Raw genomic sequence first — 15,026 nt, forward strand, 5'->3', positions numbered from 1 at the left:
CTGCGGCTCTCGCTGCCGAGTGGCGGTGGGTCGTCATCGGGGGTGGAAATGGAGCCGGAGGCGTTGTTGCAGGAAGCGCACGAGAGCATCGAGGCGGCGCGTACCTACAGCCGGGAGCTGCAGCAACGCCTCAAAGGACTGCACCTGGCTCGCCAGCAGGTAACGATGCGGGGCGTGATTCCGCCGGCGCCCGCCTGGAGAGCCCCTGTCTTGCGCGATGGGTGTGTGGAGAACGGATGTGCGGGGGAAACGTGAGGAATGTGCGCTGTGCGTTGCAATGCGTTGCTCTCCTGCTAAGCTGGGAATAGCGGGCTCCCTGTTTTGAGTTTGCCAAGCGCTGCGGCGTTTTACTCGATCCGAGGGGCAGCTTTAGACTCCCTCTGCAAAAAAAGATTGGCAGAATGGCACGGCGGCGCTCCCCCTTTGGCGAAGCACATAAAGCGTCGATTACCTTGGCCCTTCCGTTCTGCTTCTTAGCGAGCTAGTTAGCAAGGAGAACTCGCCTTGGGAGCCTAAGTATTGCTTCTTTTCGCCGTGTACAGTAGTAGAGTAGAATAGAATAGAATTCCTTACTGGCCAAGTGTGATTGGACAGACAAGGAATTTGTCTTTGGGGCATATGCTCTCAGTGTACATAAAGAAAAATAGAATACATTCATCAAGAATCATAAGATACCACTCTTAATAACCTATGACTATCACTAATAAGCCATCAAATTATACTAGGAAACAAATGCAATATAAATTGTAAAGATACAAGCAACATGGTTAGAGTCATAAGTGGGAAGAGATACTAGGGAGGAAGAGAAAAATAATAGTAATTCAGTCTTAGTAGGTAATATGACAGAATTGTGGGAATTAGTTGTTCAGCAGAGTGAAAAAACTGTCCTTGTGTCTAGTTGTTTTGGTGTGCAGTGCCCTAGAGGGTAGAAGTTGAAACAATTGATGTCCAGGATGTGAGGAGTCTTTAGTTATTTTCGCAGCCCTCTTCTTGATTCATGCAATTAAAATTCACGTAAGTAGTAGTGGCTGCTTCCAGTCTGACCCAGAAAGAGATATTCCGTATAATTCTAGAAAGTTAGAGTACCTTCTGTTATAATTTGAAGCATGCTTGGGTCCAAAGGAGTGGGCTGGAAAGGCAGAAGCATTATCTCCTAATAGATGAAGTCTTGCTATGATGCTGGCAAGAAATAATAGCACCAAAAGGAACTCTTAGCTCCAATTTCCGTGGCCTTGTCTCTAAATATACCCTCGTTTTTATTTGTGGGCTGAAACTTGCAAGCCTTTTAGGTAAGTTTGTGAGAAGGAGCATTGCAGAATGAATGATGTGGAAGGATAATATTAAATGAAGTAAAAAGCTCCAGTACTCCAGTATTGTTCTCTCTAGTTAGTTTAGATTTGTTTTTATATTTTGAAATAAATTACTTATACAGGTAGCTCTCAACTTAAAACCATTAATTTAATGACTGTTTAATTAAAATGGCACTGAAAGAAGTGACTTATAAAAGGTTTTCACACTTACTACAGTTACAGCATCTCCATGGTCATGTGATCCAAATTTGGACTCCTGGCAACTGGCTCCTATTTATGTGGGTTATATTGTCCTGGCGTCATGTGATCACTTTTTGCAAACTTCTGACAAGCAAAGTCAATGAAGAAGCCAGATTCACTTAACAACCATGTTACTAACTTAACTGCACTAATTCACTTAAGATTTGTGGCAAGAAAGGTCGTAAAATGAGATAAACCTTAGTTAACAATTGATTTGAATGGAAATTTTGGGCTCAGTTGTGTAGTATTAAGGACTACCTGTATGTTGATTTTTATTGCAATGTGATTTCCAGGTATGATTGATACAGTTTATAAAGAGAAAAATGCAAATTGATTAAAATTTCTGTAGTTTATATTAAGATGATTTCTTCATTAGGATTAACTCGTATTACAAAATACCATATGGATACTTTCACTTTATGTATAGGTACACAAGCATCAGACAACATATTTTAAAAGTTTTTGAAAGTGCTCATATCAATCGAGAGTTTCTCAGTCTCTCCTTTACTCACAAGTTTTCATTTCCTTCACGTATTTGTTTTACAATTTGATTTTCATTCCTTTTGTCTGATGAAACATCTTAAGGTGCTTTTTCATGTGGTATTCAATCTACATTCATTCAGCACCCTATCATTAAGTCTTACCCAGAGGTGGTATTCAGCCAGTTCTCTGTGGTTTCGGGCGAACCGGTAGCAGCGGCTGTGGGAGGCTCTTCCTACCCGCCCTGACATAATGCGTGACATTCTGCGCATGTGCAGAAGGCGGTGAACATGCACAGATCTGGTACGTGCAAGCGAAGCAACACCGTGCGCATGCACACACACATTTGCAAACCAGTAGGGAAGGTAAGTGAATCCCACTACTGGTCTTACCCCTCTTTCTTGTTTTAGGGCAGACATGTTAAAGCCATCCCCACTGCTTCCAATTTATTTTTATGTTTATCCTGATAACCAATTCTCCCTGCCATAAAACAGAACTTATAGAAACCTATAAAAGCCACTTTGCTTCTTTAACATTTATTCTGTAGAACAGACCACATACATACCACTTCCTTTCTACTAAAATTTCCATGTTTCCATACAGAAACCTGGACTGATTTTTGACTTTGTATGTTTTCGTATATTTTTGAATGTATTTTTAAACACTGTCTATAACTTGCAGTAGTTCATTCTCTTTCCACAGTCAAACATAAACATCTTCAGTCTTCAATATTAATGCTGAGATTCATATATTACAGATCTGAGTCTATGACCCATGAATTTAACATTTGCTGTAATCATTCAAGTTCTCAGTCAATATTATATGGCATAGTCATGTTCAGAGCTACATACGTATTCATACTCCTAGCCAAGATAACTTTAATCACAAACATTTTACATGTTATATTAAGACATTCATTAAACAGTCAAGGGGTATCCTCTATTCTTGTGTTACTCTATGTTTGGTTTTGAAGTATGAAAATCTGTATAATACTAAAGTCTGTTTACTCCTTTCTTTGAATAATTATCAAATATCCATGTAAGATACCAGTCTCCATATTTTGGTAATACCAACTAAACAACATTAAAAATTATGTGGAGGTCTGAGGGAAACATCTTGCCCAGACACCCATTCTTACACTTCTTACAGTTCTTATTAAGACCAGGTAGATGGGTTCTTATGAAGACCAGGTAGATGGGTTACTTACAATTCTTATGAAGACCAGGTAGATGGGTTACTTACAGTTCTTATGAAGACCAGGTAGATGTGTCCCTATGAAGACCAGGTAATGTGTTCTTATGAAGACCAGGTAGATGGGTTACTTACAGTTCTTATGAAGACCAGGTAGATGGGTTCCTATGAAGATCAGGTAGATGGGTTCTTATGAAGACCAGGTAGAGAGGTTACTTACAATTCTTAGGAAGACCAGGTAGATGGGTCCCTATGAAGACCAGGTAGATGGGTTACTTACAGTTCTTATGAAGACCAGGTAGATGGGTCCCTATGAAGACCAGGTAGATGGGTTCTTATGAAGACCAGGTAGATGGGTTCTTATGAAGACCAGGTAGATGGGTTACTTACAGTTCTTATGAAGACCAGGTAGATGGGTCCCTATGAAGACCAGGTAGATGGGTTCTTATGAAGACCAGGTAGATAGGTTACTTACAGTTCTTATGAAGACTAGTTAGATAGATTTCTATGAAAACCAGGTAGATGGATTATTTTATATAGCACAATGGATGTCTGCCTATTTGGAGAGGGAAGAAAAGTAGCTAAAAGGTGGCTGGTATCTCAAGAGAAATGAATGTTTTCTTCTCTCCTTCTGCTCTGCATGATGGAGTCAGAAGAGCCTCGAAATTATTATAGTCCAATGTTCTGCTGCCTAGAGTATCTCCAATGTGACTGATGCTTCTGAGTTTCTGTTCAATTTCCTCTTAATTCTCTCCAATGAAACAGAATTTATTAGCTCTTTGGGTAATCTGTTCTGCCTCTAGTTCAGAGGTGGGTTCCTACCGGTTTTGACTGGTTCGACTGAACTGGTAGTGATTTGGCGGCCTGGGTTGCTGGAACCAGCAGCGACCCAGGCCTGCCACATCCCCGAACTGATTCTCCTACGGGACTGCCATCTTGATTTTTGATTCTGCGCATGCGCAGAACAATTGTAATGGCACAAATTTAATTCCTCCCCCCTTTTTTAAACATTTGGTGCATGTACAGATCTATTTTTGTTCAAAAAGGTGTGCACCAAACCAGCAGTAATGCCAGAAGCAGCCCACTCCTGCTATGGTTCTTAATGTTAGGTTCCCCCCGCCAAAAAAAAATTATAATGGAATGGAATAGGGAAGAGGAAGAGGATAGAATAGACCACGGAGGTCTTCAGAGTTGGAAGGGACCAGGTTGGATCTCTCTTTGATTAGTTTCCATCTGTTGTTTCTTGACTTGACTTGAGTCTTTAGCATCAGTACGGCATCGCCAATCCCTTCGCTGTAGAGTCGCATGCATCCCGAACCATCGCCATCCATTGTTTGCGATTTTGAGCGGCAGTTTTGCCATCTCGTATGGTAAAATGGATTCGCGAGATATCTTCTTCAATCAGCTTCATCCATGTTTTCCGTGGGGCGTTCTTATGCACCTTCCAGGTTTTGGGCACGGGTGCTTCAATGGTTATTTTGGGCCAGGAGTTGCTGTTCATTCTCCAAACGTGCCCTGCCCATCGCATTCGGTTGCGCCTTACAAGTGTTTCGATGGTTGGTTGGCTCAGGCACAGTTTCCGTATATAGTCATTTGTTTTCCGATCTTGTAGACTGAGCCCGCTTATGGTGCGTAGGCATCGCATTTGGAACACCTCCAATTTTTGTAGTGGAGCTTTTGTAAAGGTCCATGATTCAGATGAATAGAGGAGTATTGGTATGATCAAAGCATTAAATATTTTCATTTTTGTGGGCCTGGATATTTGTTGGGACGACCACAGTCGAAAGTATAATTTTGCGAATGTTGTTGAGGCTCTTGCTAATCGATGGTTTATGTCTTCGGTATCGATAAACGTACTGGACGATATCTTCGCACCAAGATACGTAAATGTTTCAACACATTTTAAAGTTTGAGTATTGAGCAGTAGGCCCGGATCGGGAATCTTGTGTGCGAGACAAACAGTCTTGGACGTGTTTATGATTAAGCCAATTTTTTCAGCTGCAGATTTGAGTTGGTCCAGCATCTTCTGTGCTTCTGGAGGCGATTCGGCAAATAAGGCAATATCATCCGCATAGTCCAGATCAGTCAATTGTTGGTCGTGTATTTTTACCCCTGAACAATCCTTCAGAGCTTGTTTTAGTATCCAATCGATGACCAGATTGAACAATACAGGCGCTATTGAGCAACCTTGTCGCACGCCTGTTGATACAAGGAAGTTTGGTGTTTCTTGATTGTTGACCTTCACCTTGCTATACGTATTGCTATGAAGATTCTGCAGGATGCTCACTAGCTTTTCGGGTATACCAATTTTCTGTTGTTTCTTGCCTTGCCTTTCGGTGCTTTGGAAAATCGACTGACCCACCTCTCCTTGGAAGGAACTGAAATCTGCTTTCTGATAATTTTTACCCACAGGTTCTTGTTTGACTCAACTCCTTCTTCTGTGATGTCCTTCAGACATTTTATGAAATAAATATATTTAGCTATTTCCATTGTTTCCCTTAGAGCTTTTCCAGACACTCAGCATCCTGATGACTTTACTTTGAATGCATTCCAGTTCTCGCTGTTCTTAAATTGTTGTGCCCAGTGTTTTAAATGCAGCCTAAATAACATGGAATACAGTGGCATTATTATTTCCTCAACCAGTGCTTCTAGGACTGCATAATGCTTTTTTAAAAAATAACTGCGTCACACTGCTGACTCATATTCTCTCTCTCTCTCTTTCTCTCTCTTTCTCTCTCTCTCTTTCTCTCACACATACACAGACTTTTAATGTCTAAAGTGCAAGATTTACATTTCTTTCAATTACATGTCGTTTTAATCACAAACATTTTACATGTCAGGAGTTTCAGCCCAGTGATCTTTTCTAGAGTCTGTCTTTTATTAGGTTGACTATCTCTATTAGTGTAGAGTTAATCTTTCTTTCCAAACTTTTTAATCTAAACTATAGAAAATGTTATATGAACTCTGCTACGTGAGTTTTTAAACTGTCATTTATGTCTAAGAACGCTGTGTATGAACTCGACCAATTTAAGATTATTCAATACAGTACACTGTAGACTAAATAATTGTTGAGTTCATGGGTCAACAGTAGGGCCAGAGAGATCCAGGTATCCCCTCTCAGTTATGGAGCTGATAGAGAGATTTTGGCCTAAGACATAATGTACATCAATAGTCCTCAATTAGTGACCACAGTTGGGACGGGCAGCTCCATCTTTAAGCACTGCAATCACTAAAGTCAGGTGACCATCATGGATTTACAAAATCATTTCCCATTTGGTCATTAAATTAATCACCCTGGTTGTTAAAACTTCAATATTCTCCATCGTTGCATGCTGGTTGGGAAACATGCAAACTGCAGTCCTCCGACCATGGGATGCTACAATGGTCATAAATGCATGCTGGTTGAGAACTGTTGGAATGGCAATCATGACCATGGTATGCTACAATTGTATATAATACTATATAATAATAAATATCAGGATTGGTTGCAAAACATTCTTTACAACCTTGTGATTTTGAGCGATCACTAAACAAGGCAGTTGTTGTACAGTTGTACAGACTTCCTGTACAACCTATTCATAAGATAGTTGTTTTGAGAACAAAATTTGAGGATGTCCTTCTTATGATGGCTGCCTTAAACTCCCAGAGGCTAGATCATGGGACATATATGCTATAGATATTATTAATTTGTTACATCTGTATCCTGCCCATTTCACCAGGAACTCAGATAGTGTATATGGGTATCTCTTTTATCCCTTAGTACAGTGATGGCAAACCTTTTCGGCACTGAGTGTCTAAACCAGAACGTACATGCATATGCGTGCGCTGGAAACACAAAGACCAGCTGGCTGGTGTGCATGTTTGTGCTGGAGCACCAGAAACCCGAAGACCAGCTGGCTGGCGTGTGCATGCCTGTTCTTTTGGCCATTTTTCAGGCTGGTTTTAGGCTGTTTTTTGAGGCCCTTTTTGGCCGAAGAAACAGCCTGGAAAATGGCCCAGAAAAGGCCCGAAAAACTGCCTGGGTTTTTTGGCCATTTTTCGAGCCGTTTTCAGGCCATTTTCTGGCACTTTGGTGCCTGCGAAGATCAGCTGGCTGGAAACTAGAAGAGTAGCTGGCGATGGTGGGCGTGCCCATAGAGAGGGTTCTTTCTGCGTGCCACCTCTGGCACGCGTCCCATAGGTTTGCCATCACGGCCTTAGTAGATTGCCTACAACAACCATTAAGGCTGGTCTAAGAGAGAAGAAGATTGGAGCAAAAACTTCCATGGCTTAGGTAGACTTGAATCCGAGTTTCCCCATCCCAGTTCAGATTTTAACCATAACAGTAAGTGATTTTGTGAATCAGATGGGTGTTTGTCTGCCTGGTTTTCTGTGTGCAAAGCAGAGGCTAACAAGTTCCGGTTGGCTGCACCTCTTCCAACAGCAACCATTTTCTGATTAGTTGTGCCCCACTTCTCCACTACGCTCATTTTGTGGTTGTACCCATCATAGTTTTTCAAAACGCAAAATGCACTGATTGAACCCAGTGTTTTGGCAGGACTTCTCATCTTCTGTGTATTAAATAGTATTGCAGCATGAACTTCAGCGCAGATTGCACTTCTGATAGCCTTTGCGATCTGCATGGCGAGTAAAACCAAAAGTTTGTGTTTCGTGATATATAAAGATGTTCTGATCTAGGAGAGGGCAATGATACGATACGTTTTTCATATAACTTCATTATTGTTATGTGCTTCCTTGGTGGTTTTTCTAAGGGGAAGGAAATACAGTGTCAGCTTCTTAGTAAAAAAATAAATTGTCTTCATTTTGCCTTAATTTTTTAGAGAAGAGATTGGCTATGCTTGCTGACAGTTTTAGCCCCGGTACATACTGAGGACGCCAGACTGAGGAAGGCTGATTTAATAAATGAATTTCAATAAGTCTCATCCCTGGCTAATGAGCCCGTTCTGTTTTGTGCTATAGAACATTATAGATAGAAGGACACTTACTTTTATTTCAATATCAGTATCAGAATGCATACTGTGTCTGCAGATAGCCTTAACCTCTCTGGCATCACCCATCCGCTTCCAGTCACTGTAAAAGTTTCTTATAATCATTTACAAATAGTCCTCAACTTACAATGGTTCATTTAGTACCATTCAAAGTTACAAGGGCACTGAAAAAAAAGTCACTTCTGACTGTTTTTCACTTTACAACCATTGCAGCACCCCCATGATCATATGATCAAAATTCAGACGCTTGGAAACTGAGTCATATTTATGATGGTTGCAATGTCCCAGGGTCATATGATCACCTTTTGCGACGTTCTGACAAACAATGTCAATGGGGAAGCCAGATTCACATAACAACCGTGTTACTAGCTGAATAACAACAGCGATTCACTTAACATTTGTGGCAAAAAAGGTTGTAAAATGAGGCAAAACTCACTTAACAACTCTCTACCTTAGCAACAGAAATTTTGGGCTCAGTTGTGATCCTAAGTTGAGAACTACCTATATATCCATGTCTACATTTCAATAATAAGGCTCTATTTGTATTTTGAGTATGATGTGTGAGCATATCCTTCCAATTTGAGCAAATCAGTCTACAGAAAAAAATCTGAGTATCATATTTTCTATCAGAGTGGTTTATACTTGGATGGAAAACCACTGAGGAATTTCAAGGCTACAGATAGGCCAAAAGGTTAAATAAAAACAGAGAGGAGATTGGAAACAAATAATTTCTGTACTGCTGCCAGAAAATTGGATGTGTTATGAAATCACCAGGAGTCAGTCTTGAGTCATCTTTATCTTCTATAATTTTACCAACTGATTGATCAAGGTTGGTGTTAAGGATAGTTGAAATTCTGGATTTTCATTTTTAAGACTGCACATATATTTTGTCTTAGTGTTACATGCAAAAACAAACAAAAACCACTAGTACTAGTAGTTTTAATCAATTGTATGACATGTCAGGACACTTTTCAAAGTTTTGTAATTAAGTGCCAATCACTTGCAGTAAGCAGAAGATGAAAAATCAGAGAGAATTGGAGAATGTTAGAATGTTTATAAATGTGACCTGTCTCAATTCTGGTTACTTACAAAGAGTTTCTTCCATGATGCCAATTGGCATCCTGTTCTTAATCATTATCTTGTCATCTATGAAGACTAGTGTTAAAGGTAAAGATTTCTCTGGTCAAGTTATGAGCGGTGCTCACCTTCGTTTCCTAGCCAAGGAAGATGACATTGTCCAAAAATGTTTCCGTGGTCATGTGGCCGGCATGACTACATGCCAAGGCACACAGGATGCTGTTACCTTCCCACTGAAGTGGTGCCTATTCATCTACTTACACTTGCATGCTTTCAAACTGCTAGGTTGGCAACAGTGGCAGCAAGTAATGGCAGCTCACCCTGTTGCAGAGCGCTCAGGTCTCCAACTGCCGACCTTCTGGTTGTCAAGACCAGTTTCTTAAACTATAGACCACCATGCCCTCTAGGAAGAATATGTACATACATGCATAGTATGAATACATACATGTGTTTTTGGATGATAATCATAGTGTAGATCAATAAGATCCTGATCACAGTTGCTAGCATAACTTTGGTTGTTCTTCCCCCATTAACTTTAGTCCTATCTCTGCATTGTAGTCCAGTTCATTACGACTAATTCCTGCATCCTCATACTTGCTCCAATCACAACTTGCTCCTTAATGTCTTCTGCTGATGCTCCGTAGCAATGGGACAGGGATTGATAGCAATTAGAGAGAAAGGAAACCTAGCTGTACTTTTCTCTCCCACTCCTACAGAATGCCACTGTCATACATGCCCAAACCTATAGCTTTTGTTATGTGATGCTCTATTTATCCATCACAGTGTGAAGACTTAAATTCATGCAGTCCAGATCTAAGTCCCCAGTGAGTCCTCCAGGGGTTCTAATATCCACCCTTCCTAGCATCCGTTTCATAGTCTCTCTTTCAAGACTTAAAGATTCATTTTTTTTTAAAAAAAAGAGAACATAATTATTTTATCTTTCCTGCCACCTCTGTGGGTTTTTTTTTAACGTACAGAGGCATAGACTTCCTTCTTTGAGTCATGGAGACTTGAAATAACAAAACTAACTGCAGAGGGACTACAAAATCTTACAAGTGTGACATAAAGAGGAAGTCAGTTTTGCATAACCTGACCAATGCAATGTATCCTGGGTTGTTTGTTAGTACTTAAAAGAGATCAAGGAGCTACTTCTGGTTGGTTTTGCTCAGCTTTTCATTCTTTTCCTCCTTGTAACTTTTCATGACTATTTCCTTCCTAATCACAATTTTTAAAATGGACTAAACCTTATGATGCTGACCTGCCCTGCCTTTGCACTTCTGTACACGCTCTGATTTTGTTTAGGTTCCTTCAATTTTTTTTAAAAATAGATATATGAAAATTTTTCAGGTTGCAGGACACTTAAGTACATTCCAGTATGTTTATTTTTTTCTTTTATCCAGAGCCCCACATATATCCTCTTAGGCCAGGGGTGTCCAACCTTGCCTACTTTAAGACCGGTGGATTTCAAGTCCTAGAAGTTCCCAGCCACAATAGGCTAGCTGGCTGGAGAATTCTGGGAGGTGAAATCCACAAGTTTTAAAGTTGCCAAGGTTGGATACTGCTACTCTAGGTGTTCTTTGAGTTTGGAGGGGAATGATGAATGACTGCTCAGATAAAATGACAATTATAAGTTGAGATGCTGTAGATGTAGAACAGTCTAGTTAATGTATCCAGAACAGTCAATGGGGAGAAAACTTTGCAGTTGCAATTATTCATCCTTGTAGGCATTTTGTGATAGCAACACAGCATGCTGGTGAAGTTCCAAATGGTAAGAAAAGCAGCTTAATGTGTATTCTTTCTGCATGATGGCCTTTTTGCACTAAGTTATATCAGGTCCATAGATAAACATCTGGGGGGGAAAAACCTGACTCATTTTCAGATATACATGTTATTGTTACCTGTACTCCTAGGTTTGATTTATGGTCACTCACTCACACACACACAGGTTTGGCAGCCACTCTCAAATTACTTTCAACCCAACCCTGAGGCACAACCCTTTTTTTTTTAATACAAGGAGATCTAGTGAATTTAAAATAACACCAAAATTTTACTGGTTGCATTATACATTTGCTCTTTCTGACATGCACACACACACACTTACCTGTGTCCTTCTCAACTAGGTATTAGCCAGAAGGATGGAAGCCACCAAGCTGACATCCAAAGATGACTCAAAGAGTGGGCTGGCTTCAGGATGCCTTTTATCCCCCCAAATCCTCACATTTTTGATTCTCAAGATTGGCAGCTCCACTTGACTTGATTTTGAAGTTTGGTAGCTGTTGATGGGATTTGGGGAGAGAGTTTCCCATCATGCTTAGGCCCAATTTCTTTCCAGGTGATATTTTTCCTTTGTTTCCTTAATGGATTTGATCTATCTGCTTCTCACCTATCTCTTGATTCCTGGCATAGACTCTGCTTATATTTCTGCTTTATCTTTAGGTATGGCTGCTTCAGCCTAGTCTCACACTATGAAATCTGCTTCCTTACTTTTAAATTGTTTTGGCATTAGATGCTACGCCACAGGAAAGAGTGAAGGCCGATACTTGGGCCACAATCTTTCCCTCCCTTTTCCCAACCGAGTGTGGTCCATTAATTAGACTTGGAGGTTAACATGAGTTTTAAAACGGCTCCTTTTTTGGATTTGCAAAAGTTGGACTTTGAAGCATTGCTTTCTTGGAGGTTTCAGTTCTGATTTCATCTGAAGCTGTACTGAGTTCAAGGCTAACTCTGGTCCACGAGAAATGCACAATAACTCGTTCCTGTGGTTTATATGTCATGAGAACCTGGCCTTGCTAGACTGGATCTAAAGGAGCCTGTGGGAACCTGGAACTGACTCTAGGATAGACATTCTTTCTGGAAGATGTTTTCCAAACAATAACGAAAAATTACTTCAAAATACTTGTTTTGAAATTAAAGTATTATTGGAATTCATTCCCTGTTGTTTCCTACTCTGCATTATCTGTTTGCTTCTTGAGTTAATATTGAGAGGAGAAACATCTGGAATCCGGCATCATGCCAAGCTAAAATGTGATTTATTTGGAGGGGATTTTGGGATGCAAGTAACAGCTGTTGTGATGTATAAACCATGATTTATAGCTTAAAGTGAAAGATCTCCAAACTTGGCAATTTTAAGACTTGCTGGCTGGGGAATTCTGGGAGTTGAAGTTCCTAAGTCTTGAAGTTGCCATGCTTGGAGACTCCTGGCTTAAAGCATGGCACTGCCAAAGTTGTTAAACTGCATCTTAGAACAATAGTAGTGAGGGATGTTGGGAGTTGCAATTCAACAACATCTGGAATGCTAAAATTTCCTAATTCCAGGCCTAAGTTGTATTAATTCTGTGGCTTGTTTCAGTAAACAGATATAAAAAGATTAAAAATTATTAAAATATTAAAACTATGCAGATGAAAATTTTTGCATACTTGGCAGTCCTAAATATATTTTGGCTCGAGCAAGTTGCATACATTCAAAAGACCTTAATTTTATGGCTGAATTCACACATCATGCAAACCCCCAAAAGTGGTTCATTTGCTTCTAAGCTTAAAATGTTAATCTGACCTTTATTACTTGAAAATGGTGGGTTACAGCAAGGCTGTTATAGAAAAAGCTTACTGCTATAATTGTGAATATTTTTCATGTGATAAACAAGAAGGCAGTTGGAGGAAACAGTCGAAAGAATTCAGACTTTTGTAGGGTTGTAAAATTTTTGGAAGAATCTGATTTTCTTCAGTTACTTTATGAGGCCATGGTTTGGTGAAGCAAACCCATTCAGTCCAAGATATGTTTAATTCACCTGACGTGAAGTGGTTGATAAGATCAAGGAGGCTGAGCAGTCTTCTTGCTAGCAAATTGAGTGTGGCAAGAGTCTTCTTTGAGCCATTCTCCCTCAAGGCCTTACAGATTCCTTTGTCTCCCTTCAGATCAAAAACAGTGCTGCACAAACCCGGGAAGTGCTGGAACAACATTTCAGTGACTTAAAAGGGACCTTGAAAAAGTTGCTGGATGAAAGATTGGCCTCCTTGCTCCAGGAAGTAGACAACATAGAACAGGAAAGCATCAAGCCCTTGGATGAGTGCCAGAAGCTCATAGAACAAGGAGTTGGGACAGCCAATGAACTTGTCCAGGAAGGTAGGAGAATCTGCTTTTAAAACATTTGGGGGGGGGGGACCATAGAGGATTTCTTTCAACCTAATGGCCACTGGAACTACCGTATTGTATTCAATAGTTCCACCTATCTGCCAAAGATATTTTGTGTGTGTCTAGAGGTCTAAATTAATCCTTTCTGCATAATGCTTCTACATGTGAAGAGGTATGGTTAAGACTTGCTTGGACAACAAGATGGTTTATACCCGTGATGGTGAACCTAGAGCTAGGCACCCCCCTAGCGCCCGTTTTTTGGTTTCAGGAGGCTTCAGGGAGGACTAGTATGCCCAAAATGTGGTGCAGGTTTTTTTTTTTGTCACACACATGCTTGGGGGGGGGACGCAGGGGAGATCACGCACATGTGCGGTGGGGCAGGGGGAATACGGGGGGTCGTGCGGGCATGCATGGGGGGCACATTGCATTATGGGTGTGGGCACACACGCACACGTGCAATTTTGGCACGCAAGGAGAAAAAGGTTACCCATCACTGGCTTATACTTTAAACAAATAAGATGTTAGACAAGGTTGAGAAGACTCAATTCAAGTCCACCCTTGAGGTGTAAAAGCTGGTTTGGTAAAATTGGTCAGGCTGATATAATTTAACTGATCCTTTCTCATGATTGTTGGTGTGGGGCAATCAAGCAGAGAATACTGTGTTTGCCAGTTTGAGCTTTTGTAGGAAAAACAGGGCATAAATCAAACAAATGGTAATTATGCACAGAATGAGCATGCATATAAAGCACATTCATGAATCATTGTTCAGAAATAAATTGCAGATGATATGTCTATTGTTGATCCAAAGGAAGGAGCTCTTGATGCATCTCTCTGTCTTTTGTTTTCCCATGCATATTACACATTGCCTGGTCTACATACTATGGTTTGTTGTAACAATATAATGTCTGTGAATACATATACACAGCAAGATGTTTTACAAGCCATAGTGTCTTGGTTTACATAAATCAAAACTCCATAAAGCATGTTACAGAACCATGGTGGTGCAGTAGTTAGAATGCATTATTGCAGGTTGACTCTATCCACTGCCAGGAGTTCGATTCTGATGGGACTCATGGTTGACTCCATCTTCCATCCTTCCGAGGTTGGTAACATGAGGACAGAGGTTGTTGGGAGCAATACGCTGATGTTGTAAACTGCTCAGAGAATGCTGCAAAGCATATGATTATAAGTCTAAGTGTTATTGCTATTATGGCTTCACATAATGGGTGAACCCTACTCTTCTACCAATATGTTCATTTTAATTCAGTGAGATAAGTTTCAGAACAATTTGCTGGGTGCGCAGAACATTATCACGACTATCAATATACTGAGAATTTGGAGCTGGAATATCTTAATCCCAAAAACAAATTAAAGATGTCTGTTGAATTGTTTTGACTGTTGAATAAGATTGCAAGAACCACAATGAACAGAACTGGGATAAGGATGGACTATGTAACTCAGAGCCGTCAGCAGTCTTGCAACCGCTTGTCATAGCTGCTCCTGGGCCACTTCTGAAAGATACACAATAATACTTAATTAAACAAGTTGTGATGCCAACCTAGTCAGCATTTTCTTGTTCATTTCTTCCTTCACCCAACCTCAGGGATG

General features: G+C 40.4%; 1 protein-coding gene across 1 annotated transcript in view; it reads left to right on the top strand.

The window, feature by feature from the left end:
- Positions 1-15,026, top strand: part of CRLF3 (cytokine receptor like factor 3) — a 39,058-nt gene continuing 24,032 nt past the window's right edge. The window contains exons 1-2 of the mRNA XM_014066404.2: positions 1-159; positions 13,202-13,409. Coding sequence (XP_013921879.2) covers positions 49-159; positions 13,202-13,409 — 319 coding nt within the window. The 5' untranslated portion in view covers positions 1-48. The remainder of the gene's footprint in view (positions 160-13,201; positions 13,410-15,026) is intronic.

Source organism: Thamnophis sirtalis, unplaced genomic scaffold, assembly GCF_051295495.1.
Source record: "Thamnophis sirtalis isolate CommonGarterSnake01/CBP01778 unplaced genomic scaffold, rThaSir2_p1.2 scaffold_3, whole genome shotgun sequence".
Taxonomy (NCBI): domain Eukaryota; kingdom Metazoa; phylum Chordata; class Lepidosauria; order Squamata; family Natricidae; genus Thamnophis; species Thamnophis sirtalis.